At 36.0% G+C, this 14,158-nt stretch overlaps 1 protein-coding gene across 1 annotated transcript in view; it reads right to left on the reverse strand.

The window, feature by feature from the left end:
* The window catches only part of niban2b (niban apoptosis regulator 2b), a 55,975-nt gene that overhangs the window by 19,478 nt on the left and 22,339 nt on the right, over positions 1-14,158 (reverse strand). Inside the window, exon 5 of the mRNA XM_056457875.1 lies at positions 12,178-12,345. Coding sequence (XP_056313850.1) covers positions 12,178-12,345 — 168 coding nt within the window. The remainder of the gene's footprint in view (positions 1-12,177; positions 12,346-14,158) is intronic.

Below are 14,158 nucleotides of genomic sequence, written 5' to 3' on the forward strand. Positions count from 1 at the left end.
CTACACTTTGTTATTATTGTTCATTCATTTGTTTGCTGGAAATGAGAACTGAATTGAGAAATAGTTTTGAAACAAATCTTTGCGGTTAACAAACTAAATTAAATATGTAGGCTAATGGATGTCTTCAGTGAAGTGCGTAAAACACTTTCCTTATCCACGAAAGTCAGGAAGTAAACAGTAAAAGTAAAGAGAAAGAGAAAGTAAATAGGCCAAATAAAGGAGGCTCGTTCTTTATCCTCGCGCTGCAGATGCTCTGTTAACTGTTTTCTCACTATAGTAAAGCGTTCAGTCCACCATGTAAATAGCAAATGCACCATGGCACGACGCAACTTACTCTTAAAGGGAATGGGAGATGCGACTCTGATTAGTATATTGTCAAAACACACCCATAGCTCATAAAGAGAATGCGCACATACCTGTTAGACCATGTATCATGGCGCAAACTTCATTTTTCCATTCTTAAAATAGCAAAAGTGGATTCGGACACGTCTTAAATGCTTTTGCGCCATGCTCTTTAGACTTTGCGCCTAGATCGTTAAAATGGAGCCCATAGACTTTACATAGGCGCGCCGCCCAGGTATATTAACGGCTGCCCAAGTATATTTAGAGACACCTTTTTTTTTTTACTATTATTATCATCCTTTTATTCTATATAGTATCCACCTAACATAACCAAACATCCATGATCAATTAAGTAGTGGAAAAACCTCTCCTATTCACCCGTTTTGTTCTGTCAAGTCTCCCACAGACATTCTCATGTGCTCTGCAGACCCACGAAGACGTGCCTTTTTGCCATTCAGCCGGGTTTCTAACTTTCCAAAAATGTACAGGATTCTTTTGTTAATCTTAAGTGTTTTTGCATTACCTTTTTACTTAGGCCAACTTTCGCTTGGCTTTTGCTGACTGCACACGCACAATCGCGAGAGAAACATTCAATAATTCATTCTTGAATCTAAATGACTCAGAAAAACTTTACTATACTCAGAGAGCACGAAATAACTGGTCTAAACCGGCTATTATTATTGGTTAAATCAACGCATTTGCTTTATTTAAATAATCTACAACTTTTAATCTGGTAATTATTAGAATTTTTAGAGATATTGTCTGTAATTCCTTTTTCTGTTGCTTATTTCTCATTTGCTGTATATTTTATTAATTTGATGTCATTAGGCTATATTACTTGGGCTATTTTATATCTAAAATGATTTGGCATTCAAGTTTGCATTAAACTTGAAAGTAATGATAAATAAAATAAAATTATGATTTGTTTGCCGCATATAGTTAACTATTTATGTGATGTGGGTAAACGGTGCGTTTCAATCTGGCTACCACCACAAGTATATTTCAAACCAATGGGAGGCATTGGACTTTCTTCAAAACTTTGAGAGATTTCTTATTTTTACTCATTTTGGTCCTCATTTAAGGGTATGTAAATGCTTGCTTCAATGTTCAGGAATCCAAATTATTCTGACCATTTCCTCACATTTGTCTAGTTTCTGTCAGGTCCTATACAATGACATTCAATAGGCTTTCAAAGAGTCTGGACACTGAAGAGGTTTTAAATCGTCTGGACTTAATTCATGAACACGCTTGTAAACCTGTTCAGTTGCCCAATAAAACCTTCTCTTAAAGCTGACATACACCATATAAGACAAAGTCGCCTCATGAACATAAATAACACTAATTTCACCAAAGTAGTATTTGTGACCTGTGTGCAAGCTGTACTGCTGCTTTTCAGACATAAAAGCCTCTCTCCCACCAGTCAAAGTCACACTGTGAAGATCAGCAGAACAGAAATAACTCAAATTAATTGCCGCCACATACCAGACTTTACTGGTTCGTCAGTCCAAACACATTGCTCACCACAGCACAGAAATGCATACTTGAAGCATCACTTAGTACAGTGTGGTAGAAATGAATAGATTGCTTTGACACACTTCAGATTAAAACAACAGTAAGCTTTCAAAGCAGGCTTCTTTTTAATATACTACATGTCAGGTCCTAATATAGCGCTAAGTGAATGTGAAAGTTTCTCAGATTAAAGTGCATCATAAATGGTTTTTATCTCCCGAAAGAAAAAAGTGATTCTGAACTGTATGAAATGAGTCATTACTTTCTGCATAAAACTATCTTCATAATGACAGCTAATGGCCATCATTGTCCATGAACATCATCTACTTGGACCCTTAAACACTCTTGTAGCTGAGGCCTGGGGGAGTTTTGTCTGTGTCGACATGTGAAAGACTTTGTTGCACTGATACATTTTTGCTTAGGGACCTTTAAAATGCATTCTAAAAATTATTTAAGTCATTTATAAGGAATTATTTAAAGATTACTAAATCGCTCTAAATAATTACATTTATTGTTGGTTCAAACTACTTATTTAAAATAATTTGAAACACCACAATGTTTTAGATTTTTTTTGAGGACAACTTTATTGTTTTATGTTCAATCCACTTAAATTTGTAAAAACTGACAAGTTAACCAGATTTCTCTATGTTGTCTTAACACAAATCAATTGTGTGGAACCCAGTATTTTTACAGGGTAACAATACTGCATGCAAAATTATTTTTTACTGTTTGTTCAAATTACTTATTTAAAACAAGCGGAAACAACACAATCCTTAAGAATTTTAAAATTTGTTAAGTTAACTTAATCAATTCGTGTTGGAACAACAAATTAATTGTTTCGAACCCTGCATTTTCTTTACAGCTTGTGCATGCTCAACAACCTTTTATAGGCAGACCCCCTAGTTTTTCACAATTTTTATGTGATAAAAATACACTGCTGACAATTTTGCAATTAAAAAAATATATATAAATATTAAAAACTATATATTATATTATCTTATTTACCTAACACAATGACAATGACACGAATCATAACAATAAAGCTTCTTCATTTTGGTCTCTTGTCAAGACAAGATCTACAACGGTAGGAATTAAGCCAAAGGTAGGTTGTATAACTCTTATTTTTATCCACAATTATACTTTCTCTTATATTTCACTCCCCGGAGCATCTGACATCATGTGCCTCACTCAGGACATGCATTAGGGCTTCCCCTACCGTAATACACCTAAAACACGGATTGCTGTAAAACTGCACAAGCTGACCCCCCCTTTAAATGAAGAATGTTTCAGAATCGCAAAAACTTGCATCTTTTTGTTGATTTTGCGTTGTACTTAGCAATCGTGGAATTAGGTCTGTATAGGGCACTAATCGAAATACTCATTGGAAAAACCCTGGAGTCTCACTGGGGATCATCACAAGATTTTTGAAATACAAATTAATTATATAGTAATCCATTTCAATGAAGTTACTACAGTATAAATGGTTACCATATAAAATCAATTATAAATACCAGATTACCATACACTAGGACATGTTTACAGAGATGGATTTTTAAACTATTTTAGACACTGTTAGAAAAGAGGTGATGCTAAAATTGATATTAAAAGGGATAGTTCACTCAAAACTGATAATCATTTACTCACTCTTCACTTGTTCAAAACCTATTTGAGTTTCTTTCTTCTGTTGAACACAGAAGAAGATTTTGAAGAATGATGGTAGCTGGCAGCCATTTACTTCCATATTTCCTTTCCCATCATATTCCAGCATTCTTCAAAATATCTTGTTTTGTGTTTAACAGAAGGAAGCCATTTAGATTTTTGGATGAACAAGGAATTTTTTTAGTCTGCATGGACCTTCAAAACAAATTTAGTAGCCTAACAATAAAATAGCATTATAGTGGCACCTCAAACATCATGCATGCAAATTGCGCACTTCCAAAAACGAGCTATGACTTGTCAGGATCCAGCCCTCATCCAACCCTGTTCATGCATGCTTGGGCTTACTCCTCTGGGCATCCAGACACAGAATAACACAGTCCTACTGGCGCACTGGATGTTTCTGAGTCCTAACACTTTCTGGAACACAGATTAGCTGTAACAAGCTACATGATATATTGAGTTACTCCTCACATTCAGCTCTTTGCAGAGAACTAGTCCAATGCAATTTGAACCAACACAGATTTGACACAATTCTCACCACAACCGTATCCAAGACCAGCGCCTGGCTCATGATATTAGTTTGGCTTTAATCGTCAGCAGACATCTTGCCAAATAAACACACACTACTGCATGCAATGAAGAACGGCTGTTAGAATTGTTTAATAATCAAATAATTAAAGAGACATTAGTATACTTTATATAACTTGATTGTATTGGCATGTTTTTAACATGTGCATTATTTGAACAGTATATGTGTTTGCATTATGTTTATAACCTTATTTGAAATATAAATTATTCAATGTTAAGTAATATTCATTAAAGCATAACATTTTCTTAAATGTAAAAAATAATCTATTATTACAAGAAAGTGGCCTATGGTAAATCTACCAGTAATGAGATCAATTTATTGTTTTACTGGAAGGTATAGGTATAAGAGAGTGAGTTTATTCAATGAAGCATTTATCAGACTCATTCAAACCAGTAACGCATGACTGTGAAAGGGTTGTGTGAACAATTCAATAAGAACCAGCTCATTAGAGTCATTTGTCTGTAAATCAGATTACACTGCGCTCTGCTGTTTAATGCTGACTCACAAAGAACTCCTTTAAAAAAAGCTATTTGATTATAAATCACACTGACATGGTTACTTTGCCATTCTTTCTATCTCTATAGACTTGCATCGTTACATTAAATCAGAACTGCAATCTAAGGGTCTTAAATGAACTCACCGCAAGCAAACTCTGCTCTGATTGGTCAGATGGCCCATTCTTTTTGTGATTGGTCTATAGCTTACAGCACATGAAACTAAACATTAATACAATATCCGTCTTTGACTTCATGAGGATATTTCACCTATTTTAGCATATTAGCCTGTGTCAAAGTCGCAGGATTAAAACAATGAAGAAACAAATTGATCAAGTTAAACTTCCACTGCAAGCATGACATTTCACAGTGATGAGTTTAGAGTTATTAAAAAGAAATCACACATTTCAAATGAGCTAACAAACACAATGGTCGATCAGATTTGTCACTGCTGAAAATAGCAATTCCGTTGAATGTCTATGATCAGTAACTGAATTCACTCTTCATGAACAAAGATACCACATACCACAAGAGATTAATTTCATATGATTAAAGAAAGCTCCTAAAGCCAGTAAAAAAAGCCAACAAATAATAATAGATGGCGCCATACAAATGCGTTACGAATGTCTGAGACGGTCCGCAAAGGGTTCAGATCTCACTTTTTGAAGGGAGAGTTCCACAAGGTTCAATTCTGGCACCTCTCCTGTTCAACCTTTATATGCTCCCACTGAGTAAAATGAGAAAGAACCAAATCTCCTACCACAGCTATGCTGATGACACTCAGATCTACGTAGCCTTACTGCCTAATGACTTCAGCCCCACTGACACCCTTTGCCAAAGCATTGATGAAATTAACAATTGGATGTGCCAAAACTTTCTTCAGTTAAACTAAGAGAAAACTGACATCATTGCATTTGTCAACAGAGATGAGGTTCTCAAGGTGAATGTGTATCTTAGCTCTAAGGGTCAAACAACAAAAAATAAGGTCAAGAATCTTGATGTGATTCTGGAGTCAAATATGACTTTCAGTAGTCATATTAAAGCAGTAAGCAAATCAGCAAACTATCTTAAAAAACATTGCTAGAATTAGATGCTTTGTTTCCAGTGAGGACTTAGAGAAACTTGTTCATGCTTTTATCACCAGCAGGGTGGATTACTGCAACGGACTCCTTATTGACCTTCCCAAAAAGACAGTCAGACAGTTGCAGCTCATCCAGAATGCTGCTGCCAGATTTCTGACCAAAACCAGAAAATCATAGCACATCACATCTGTCCTCAGGTCTTAACACTGGCTCCCAGTTACATTCAGAATAGATTTTAAAATATTACTACTTGTCTATAGATCACTAAATGGCCTAGGACCTCAATACATTACAGATATGCTCAAAAAACCAACAGATCACTCAGATCTTTAGGATCACATAAACTAGAAATTGTAAAACTTCATTCAAAGCAAAGATGTGCTCCAACATTAGGTACATTCAAATCAAGACTGAAAACACATCCGTTTAGCTGTGCCATTAATAGCACTGTGTTACGTACGACAGATTGCAACCTTTATAACGGTTTTGATCTGTTTTTAATCACTGTTATTATTCCCTTTTATTTTCATATACACTCGTTTTATTACGTCTTTTATTCCTGTTTATGTAAAGCACTTTGAATTGCCACTGTGTATGAAATGTGTTATAAAAATAAACTTGCCTTGGAATTGCTACTGACTCATTTTAGCAGATCAGAATCGATTGCTTTAGAAGACAATTAGAGTTTCTCATACACTTTAATTTATTGTGCAATTTAGAGATAATGATTACAGTCAGGATTACAGCACACCATTAGTGTAGATTAGCATTGTTTGTCGTTTGCTTTTGCACCTGATTTGGACCCAGACACTGAACTGCGTGACAGACTTAACAAGTGGATTTATTGAACAGCAGTAATGCTCAATGACTCACAGGAAATACTATCACTCACAAGTCCACTTAATGACCATTTACTATGACAGTATTTATCATAATTACAATACTAATGAATGTGTAATTTTGTCAGGTACGCTAAAAGGGAAGGGCAGATACATCAGTGACTAAATTATAAATGACAGCCCATTACGAATCACTAGAACCTACACCTCTTCAGCAGGGCTTGGCTTAAACTGTCATGGTAACCAGTTAACATACAGACTGACACAGCATCTTTCCAAGTGATGAATCAGACCAGTGTTTCATAACATCACAGAGAGCGTTTGTTCTGTGGACAAAAGCAATCAATACAGATGGTAAAGCAATAAAGCAGTGTGAATTGATAAAATACCAGAAATTAAGCATTACATTTTACTGTTTCACTGAAATCCATCCATTTGACTGTGATTCACTAGATGTGATGAATAACTATTTGGAAAGAATCGATAATTTTAGATTTATTGGAATGATTCTGTAGAAGTGTGTATATGCATAAAATATAATAAACAAGCATACTCTTGCTCTACAAGCATAGATAAAGTCAATAAAGAAAAAGATACAAATTAAATATACAGTGTTTTATTGTTTTCAGAGTCGTCGAACTGTATTTAAGAAGTAATTGAATAATCAAATGTAAAATAATACTGCAGATTTAAAAATAATTCAATAAAATTGATTGTTATTAATCTGTAAAAGTTACAAAATGGTTCTTTTGCCTGAATGCTTTTAAAACCCTCACATTCACAGGCCCCAAATATACATTTGCGAAATAAATAATAACCCAAACTCAGCATTGTGCATATTGCGATGACTATTGTGAATGATCACATTGCGATAACGATGCTGAAATGATATATTTTGCAGCCCTAATCAAAATAGTAAAGAGTCAGCTCTTGAAGTGCACACACTGTTAAAAAATTAAAGGTGCTTCAATGAACCAAAACATGATCTCACAGTAATGCCATAGAAGAACCTTTTTTGGTCCCTCAAAAAAACTTTTATTGAAAAGTTACTCTAATATACATTTTTTCATAGATTTGAATAATTAAAAAGAACCTTCTTCCACTTTAAAGCAGCAACATATATTGCCATTGGGGAAGCTGTGGTCTAATGGTTAGAGAGTTGGACTCGAAAGATTGCAGGTTCAATTCCTGGTCCCAGCAGGAATTGAAGATGGAAGGTGTGAATGAACTGTACTCTCTCCATCTTTACTGAGGTGCCACTGAAAAAGACACCTAAACCATTATTGCTCACACTGTGTTTTTATGTGTGTGTGCTCTCACACCTGACATGTGTGTGCTCACTTGGATGGGTTAAAAGTAGAGGACCCATTTGAAGTATGGGTAGAACATTGACTTGACTTTAAATGCATTGAATTTTGGGCAACCTGAGTTAAAGTGCCGGATAGCAGAGATTTTTAGATCCCTCCCTCTCACTCACCCACTCACCCTTCCACCCACCCACTCACTCACTCTCTCTCTCTCTCTCACTCACTCACTCTCACTCATTGTCCAAGTAATTTCATATCCTAATAATAATAATGACAATGACTATGTTTACATGGACTTCATTAATGGAATTATTTGCCTTAAACTGAATAGACATTAATATGATTAAGGTGTTTACATGAGTTGCTTTTTGAATGTTCCTTTTAATCGCCCCATTTTACATGTTATAGCACATAATTCAATTAACGTCATTACGTCACCATGCTATCCACATTTCCTCTGGAGTTTTATAATTGATTGATTAACCATTTATAATTTATTGATTAATTAACTTTAATTTCAATTCACATTTCATGCATGCCTCACGACAAACGAGATATTGGATGAGAGTATGAAATGCTGGAAGAAGGTTGTTTAATGGAGTTTGATACCGCATGTCGTATGGGGAAAAAACCTCAGCATTTTGCGAGGCAGGAGTCTGTGGTCCTTTACTGACTTTTTACTGTAGGTGCAAATAATAGTGCATACTCCAGAATCAGCATTCTCCACATGTCTTTATTCGTTTTCCATTTAGTTCAATTATGACCAATTAAATTAAATTAATCAAAAATCGATGTTTACATGGTAGACTCTTAATCAGAGTACTGTCTGAATCAGATTAAAATCAGAATATTGATGTCTATGTAAACATACTCAATGAGTCAAACTTACTTTCAATAAGCCAGCAACCATCTTAGACTAATGAACAGTAAAGAACTTGAAAAGATCTGAACCAGGCCTTATTTGGGAAAACGTCTCTACAGATGTGGTTGCATTCAGATCATACTACACGCAGCAGGGATTTGGCCAGCTCTCTCACATACACACATACACACTTTTAAATGGCCGCCTTAATACCCCAGGGGACATTACTGCCCTCGCCGCAAGTGTGCATTCCCTCCAGCAGCCTCCTATCCAAACTGAATTATGGGTTGACAGGCCCAGCTGTGACCACTCTGGAATCTGCACTACAGCGGAGAGAAAACAGCTCAACAGCCATCAGAACATGTATATGAGACACGGACAACCTCACATCCAACACCAACAATAAGCCCAACAAGACTGAACTTATATGACACCAGTTAGTGTCTGAAATCATGCTGAATTAGTGTCTGAAATGTGCTGACGAGCACGTTATACCATAAGAGGACCTTCGTGAAAACACCTCAAAATATGAAAACTTTGCTACAGATAAAACTGTAAACTGACATTCTGAACAGTAAACAGACAGTTAAAAACGGTTAAACCATATCTCATTTTGGGGGATCTGCTGTGTAAAACATATGAGAGTAGTTGGTGGTTCATTCCGCTGTGATAAATAACAGACTAAAGGCTGATTTATACTTTTGCGTCAAGCACACGAGTGTGGTCCGGCGCAGCCTTCGTGCAATCGCATAGCCCGACACCGACACTGATAGGCACCTCTCAAAAATGTAACTAGGCTCTATGAGCTCTGTGATTGGTCAGCTTGGTAGCAGTGATGATTGTTGGCGCTGCTGAGAGCCACAAGCCCAACGGAGCAGGTGTTTACAAGTGTTGAGTCCCATGAAGTAGCTTCAGATAAAAACTTTTGTTTTTGGTTTACTTTAATTAAAGTTGTAGCACGTCAGCCAGTTCCCACCTCTGAATGAGCGAGTTTTAGCTTGTACAAAAAAAAACCCTGTAAAGAAACTCGACACAGAGGAACAAAAACCTACTGGCAGCTAGCGTGTTATTGCAGAGCAACACAAGCAGCACATAGAAGTATAAATGCACAACTATGCGCAAGGCAGGCACCGTGGGTCACACCGATTACTCCACGCAGAAGTATAAACTAGCCTTAAGTCGATCAAAAATGAATGAAAAAATGAATGAAGATCTCATTTTTACTGGTAATCTAAAAATGTACAGTTTATGGAAGTAAAACCTGCAGCACAAATTACAACGTACTGTACAGTATATGTGCTCCGGTTTCCCCCACAAGTCCAAAGACATGTAGTACAGGTTAATTGGATGAGCTAAATTGTCTGTATTGTATGTGTGTGAATGAGTGTGTATGTTTCCCAGTGATGGGTTGCAGCTGGAAGGGCATCCGCTGCGTAAAACATATGCTGGATAAGTGGGCGGTTCATTCCGCTGTGGTGACCCCTGATTAATAAAAGGGACTAAGCCGAAAAGAAAACGAATGAATGAATGTACAGTGTGTGTACACTGAAAACAGTAAAAGAACACTGTAACAGCTACATGACATCACATCCAGTAATATTTATATAACTTTTTTGCTTCATATTTTTGCTATCAGCGATGTACATTAGCATGTTCTGGGTTTTTTAGTGTTATTTACCTGTTGTTTGGTTAATTCATGTGCATTGTTTTTGTGTAATGCATGTTAAAAGGATCATCTAATGAAAACTAAAGAAAAAAAATGCAAGTAAGAGATACGTTTTGGAGACCTGTGACTATAACAGATTTTGTGGAAATGCTCAAGTCTTGCTAGTATAAAGCCATGTTTTAACTTTTGTGTGAACTATCCCATTAACCTGATGAGAAACAAATAAACTTACTGGTCATGTCTTATTGGAAGGAGGGCTTGTACTATACTTAATCACAAAGGTGTTTTTTTTAGCTCATTAAATGTAGCTAGTTAATCTAAACTTATCTCCTTTATGTACAGTACAGGCACCAACATGCCATCCGGTAATAGTTGAAACATGGTCAGAAACTCAACATAAACAGAACCATGACTATCACAGCTGTCTATTATAGTGATAATATTAGCAATATTTAAGACCACTGATAGTGTCAAGCAAAACTTTACCAAGTTCCCACCAAGCAGGTGCTATAACCACAATATGTTGTGACAATCCCATCATATCCCCCAAATAGTCAAGTGTGCTCTTGATTGAGTGACAAACGGCTTATCAAGCAATCTAACAGTGACATCAGTGTGAAACTCAGTTACAACGAACAGCCCAAGGCAAAAATGTTGCTATATTGGAAACAAAAGATTTTTGCACAATGCATTCACTTCTAGTCTGAGAATTGACAAATAAAGGTCTGCCCAAATCCCAATTCATTTAATTATGATTTACAAAAATAATGCAGAAAGAGGTATCTTACAGTAAAATGCTATAATTTCAGCTAATACCATAAAGTTAAAGCTGCTGTACAGTATAAACAGTTATAGACTAACGCACGAGGCATGAAGGATGAAAGCACATCTCCAGCTTTTCTATGATCTCATCTGACTCTTTTTACAGCCTTGAGCGGTGAAATTCTTTCTATTATCAAACAGGCCAAATGAGCACCTTCAACCGTGCCAAACGTTCCACTCTAGTTTCCTTTTTGATAGAGGGCTGTCTAAAAGGCTTGATTTATGAAATAACACATCAGTTAAACTAGTGAGTCTGAAAGCGGCCTATTCTGATAAACAATACAGTGACAATAAGAGTAATGAAGGCTAGTTACCTCAAGTAATGAGTCATACATTGAACATGTACTGTATATGGTAGGGCTGCATTATATAGAGAAAAACCAACAACCTTTTTTAAATCTTTTGTGTTCGGTATTTCAGCAATACATGTTGACAAATATAAATAAACAAATAAATTTAAATTAATTGAATAAAAAATACTAAATTAAATTAAAATTAAATGTAAACTACTTTAATTAAAATTCTAATTAATTTTTAAAAATTAAATTAAATTAAATTAAATTAATACAGCATTTTTCATTCGATAAATAAAACGACTATATTTGGGAAGAATTAGTCAGTAGGGTAACTTTATTGGAATTAATTTTGCGTTGAAAATAATGTTAAGAAAGAAAAAAAGGAAATATAACAGGGATTGCTAGTATTAGAAGGTCTAAACGATCTTTTTTATTTTAGAGACAGATGTTGGTTTACATTTAAACATGCAGTTAATGATATCAGGCGTGTAAATTCAATTGAAATACAATTGAGTCTGAAACTAGCAGCAAGGACTTTTATTATTTAATTGTTTGCAGTGTGTGAAAACTGCACTAAGCCAAACCAGCATATCAGATTTACTCCTTTATGTCATGCAGCCTTAGAGTACGGGTGTTAAAGTGATGTAAAAATGTGCGTTGGACTTACAAATGTGTGCGTGTTTGTTAAACAACAGGATTTTAAGACTCACCATTGTTTGTGTGCCGAACACAGTCTTGAAAGACGGCGCTCCACTTCTGCTGCTCCTTCTCGGTCACCACACAGAAATAATAATGACGAGCATAAGGGTGCCAGAGGATGAGAGGGAACTGAGTCGCACATTTCAGGAATGGAGAACTGCCAACTTTAGCCTTCACACCTGGAAAACGCATATCGTATGATTTAATGCTTTTACATATGGCCTGATGAGAAGATCTCCATAGTCATCATGAGCACAGCTGCACAACATACAAAGATCACAGTCTGCTTCTGTACACTCCCTTCCATCACTGCTTATCTAGACACTCACTCAACTTTATCCTGCATTCATTTAAAGCAAGACACTGCAGGTGAATAAGAAAAAAGAATCCACAGCTGACGTTAATAACGGCAAACCTTTTTTGCATCATGATTTTTACATGAAGTTTTCATAAACACTTTAAGTACGCAAACGATGCATTGATTAATTATGTGCCAATTTACATACATTTCTGGAGAACAGTGAAGCGAGATCAAAATGAGTTTGAAGAGCCTCTATTATGCGTTAAAAAAAAGATCATATTTTGGTTTTGGGGCGTCTCCAACGACAGGCTGAAATGCGTGCAAGGTCAAAAAACACATTCATTGTCTATAATATGCATTTATTTTTACCTAATTATCCCAACGACTCCCATTTGATTTGTTCAGCGATTCATTTGTTCCCAAACCTCTCCTTAGCACAATGCTAATCTGCCCTGACTGGCAGATGACCCAGTCTGTTGCGATTGGTAAACTGCGTTCAGCGCGAGACAGAGAGAAACGCCCACCACGGCTTATCAACAATATTGAAATAGAGTGTAGGGTGTATGTGTGAGCCCAATGCAGGAGTGCATTAAAGCGATGCAGTTAAACACCAGCATATTGCTCTATTCTTAACCATGACACACATTCAGTATTAATCCACACAGTGGCAAAAGCTGAAATATTTGAAACTTGACCACTGCACGTGTATAGAAACAGCTGACGGTGGCCATAGCAGTGATAAACAGCAGAGGATCGCTAGCTCACGAACGCATTTAAAGCCGTAAACAACAAGTCACTTTTTCAACATGGTTTTAGAAGCGATATGTGAATATAAAGAGTTAACCAGATACAGTACAAGCTGTGTGGAGTGGTTACAAGTAAAAAAACACAATTAAATACACATTTTGCAAGCTAGAGAAAACAAGCAGGCAACCATTTTAACCGCACTTACTTACACTTGTGAAAGGGAGGAAGAAACTGATCAATGAACTGTGTACTGATAAAGTCCCATACATCAAAATCTTTTCTAATCCTTCCTTTACAAACAGCCGATGAATCCCGCGTTGCAGGGTAAACTATAGCATTAATCACCAGAGTGTTCACTCAATGTTCACTCATCTTCAGTCATGATCAGTTCCACACACCCTGCACTCTGCTAGCGTTTAAAGGGAAAGGCTCGTTCACGTTTAACCGGATCCAGTACTTCATATTTGGCATTGATTTATGTCAACATCGATACAAACAGGCAAAAGATCCAGACGAACGACAAATCATTTAAACTACTCAGAGTCTAATATTTTATTTTTAAAAAATCTATATTTTTAAACAAGATGCACGTTCAGATTTGAACATCAGCTGGATGTTTTCATTCCCTTAGTGCTGTGCTGCAAAAAACCATAATAGGGGCTCTTCAATTGTTTTGACACATTAAATTTGAAGGTTTTATGGTATTATGGGAATCTAGAATTTGCAAACTGCCACAAAAAGTACATTTGCACAATTTTTTGTATTAAAAAGGTATATACAGCAGGCAGTTTATGTATAAACATAGCCCTTTGTAAAAACTCACAATACTGATCAGATATGAATAAAACCGTATAGTTGTAAGTGCTGCTGAAGTGGAGATTTAGGGCTAAGTGCAGGAGAAAACCACTCATTTAATGAAAAATTTGCTTTAAAAATCAATTTAT

Source organism: Danio aesculapii, chromosome 5, assembly GCF_903798145.1.
Source record: "Danio aesculapii chromosome 5, fDanAes4.1, whole genome shotgun sequence".
In the NCBI taxonomy this organism is placed as follows: Eukaryota; Metazoa; Chordata; class Actinopteri; order Cypriniformes; family Danionidae; genus Danio; species Danio aesculapii.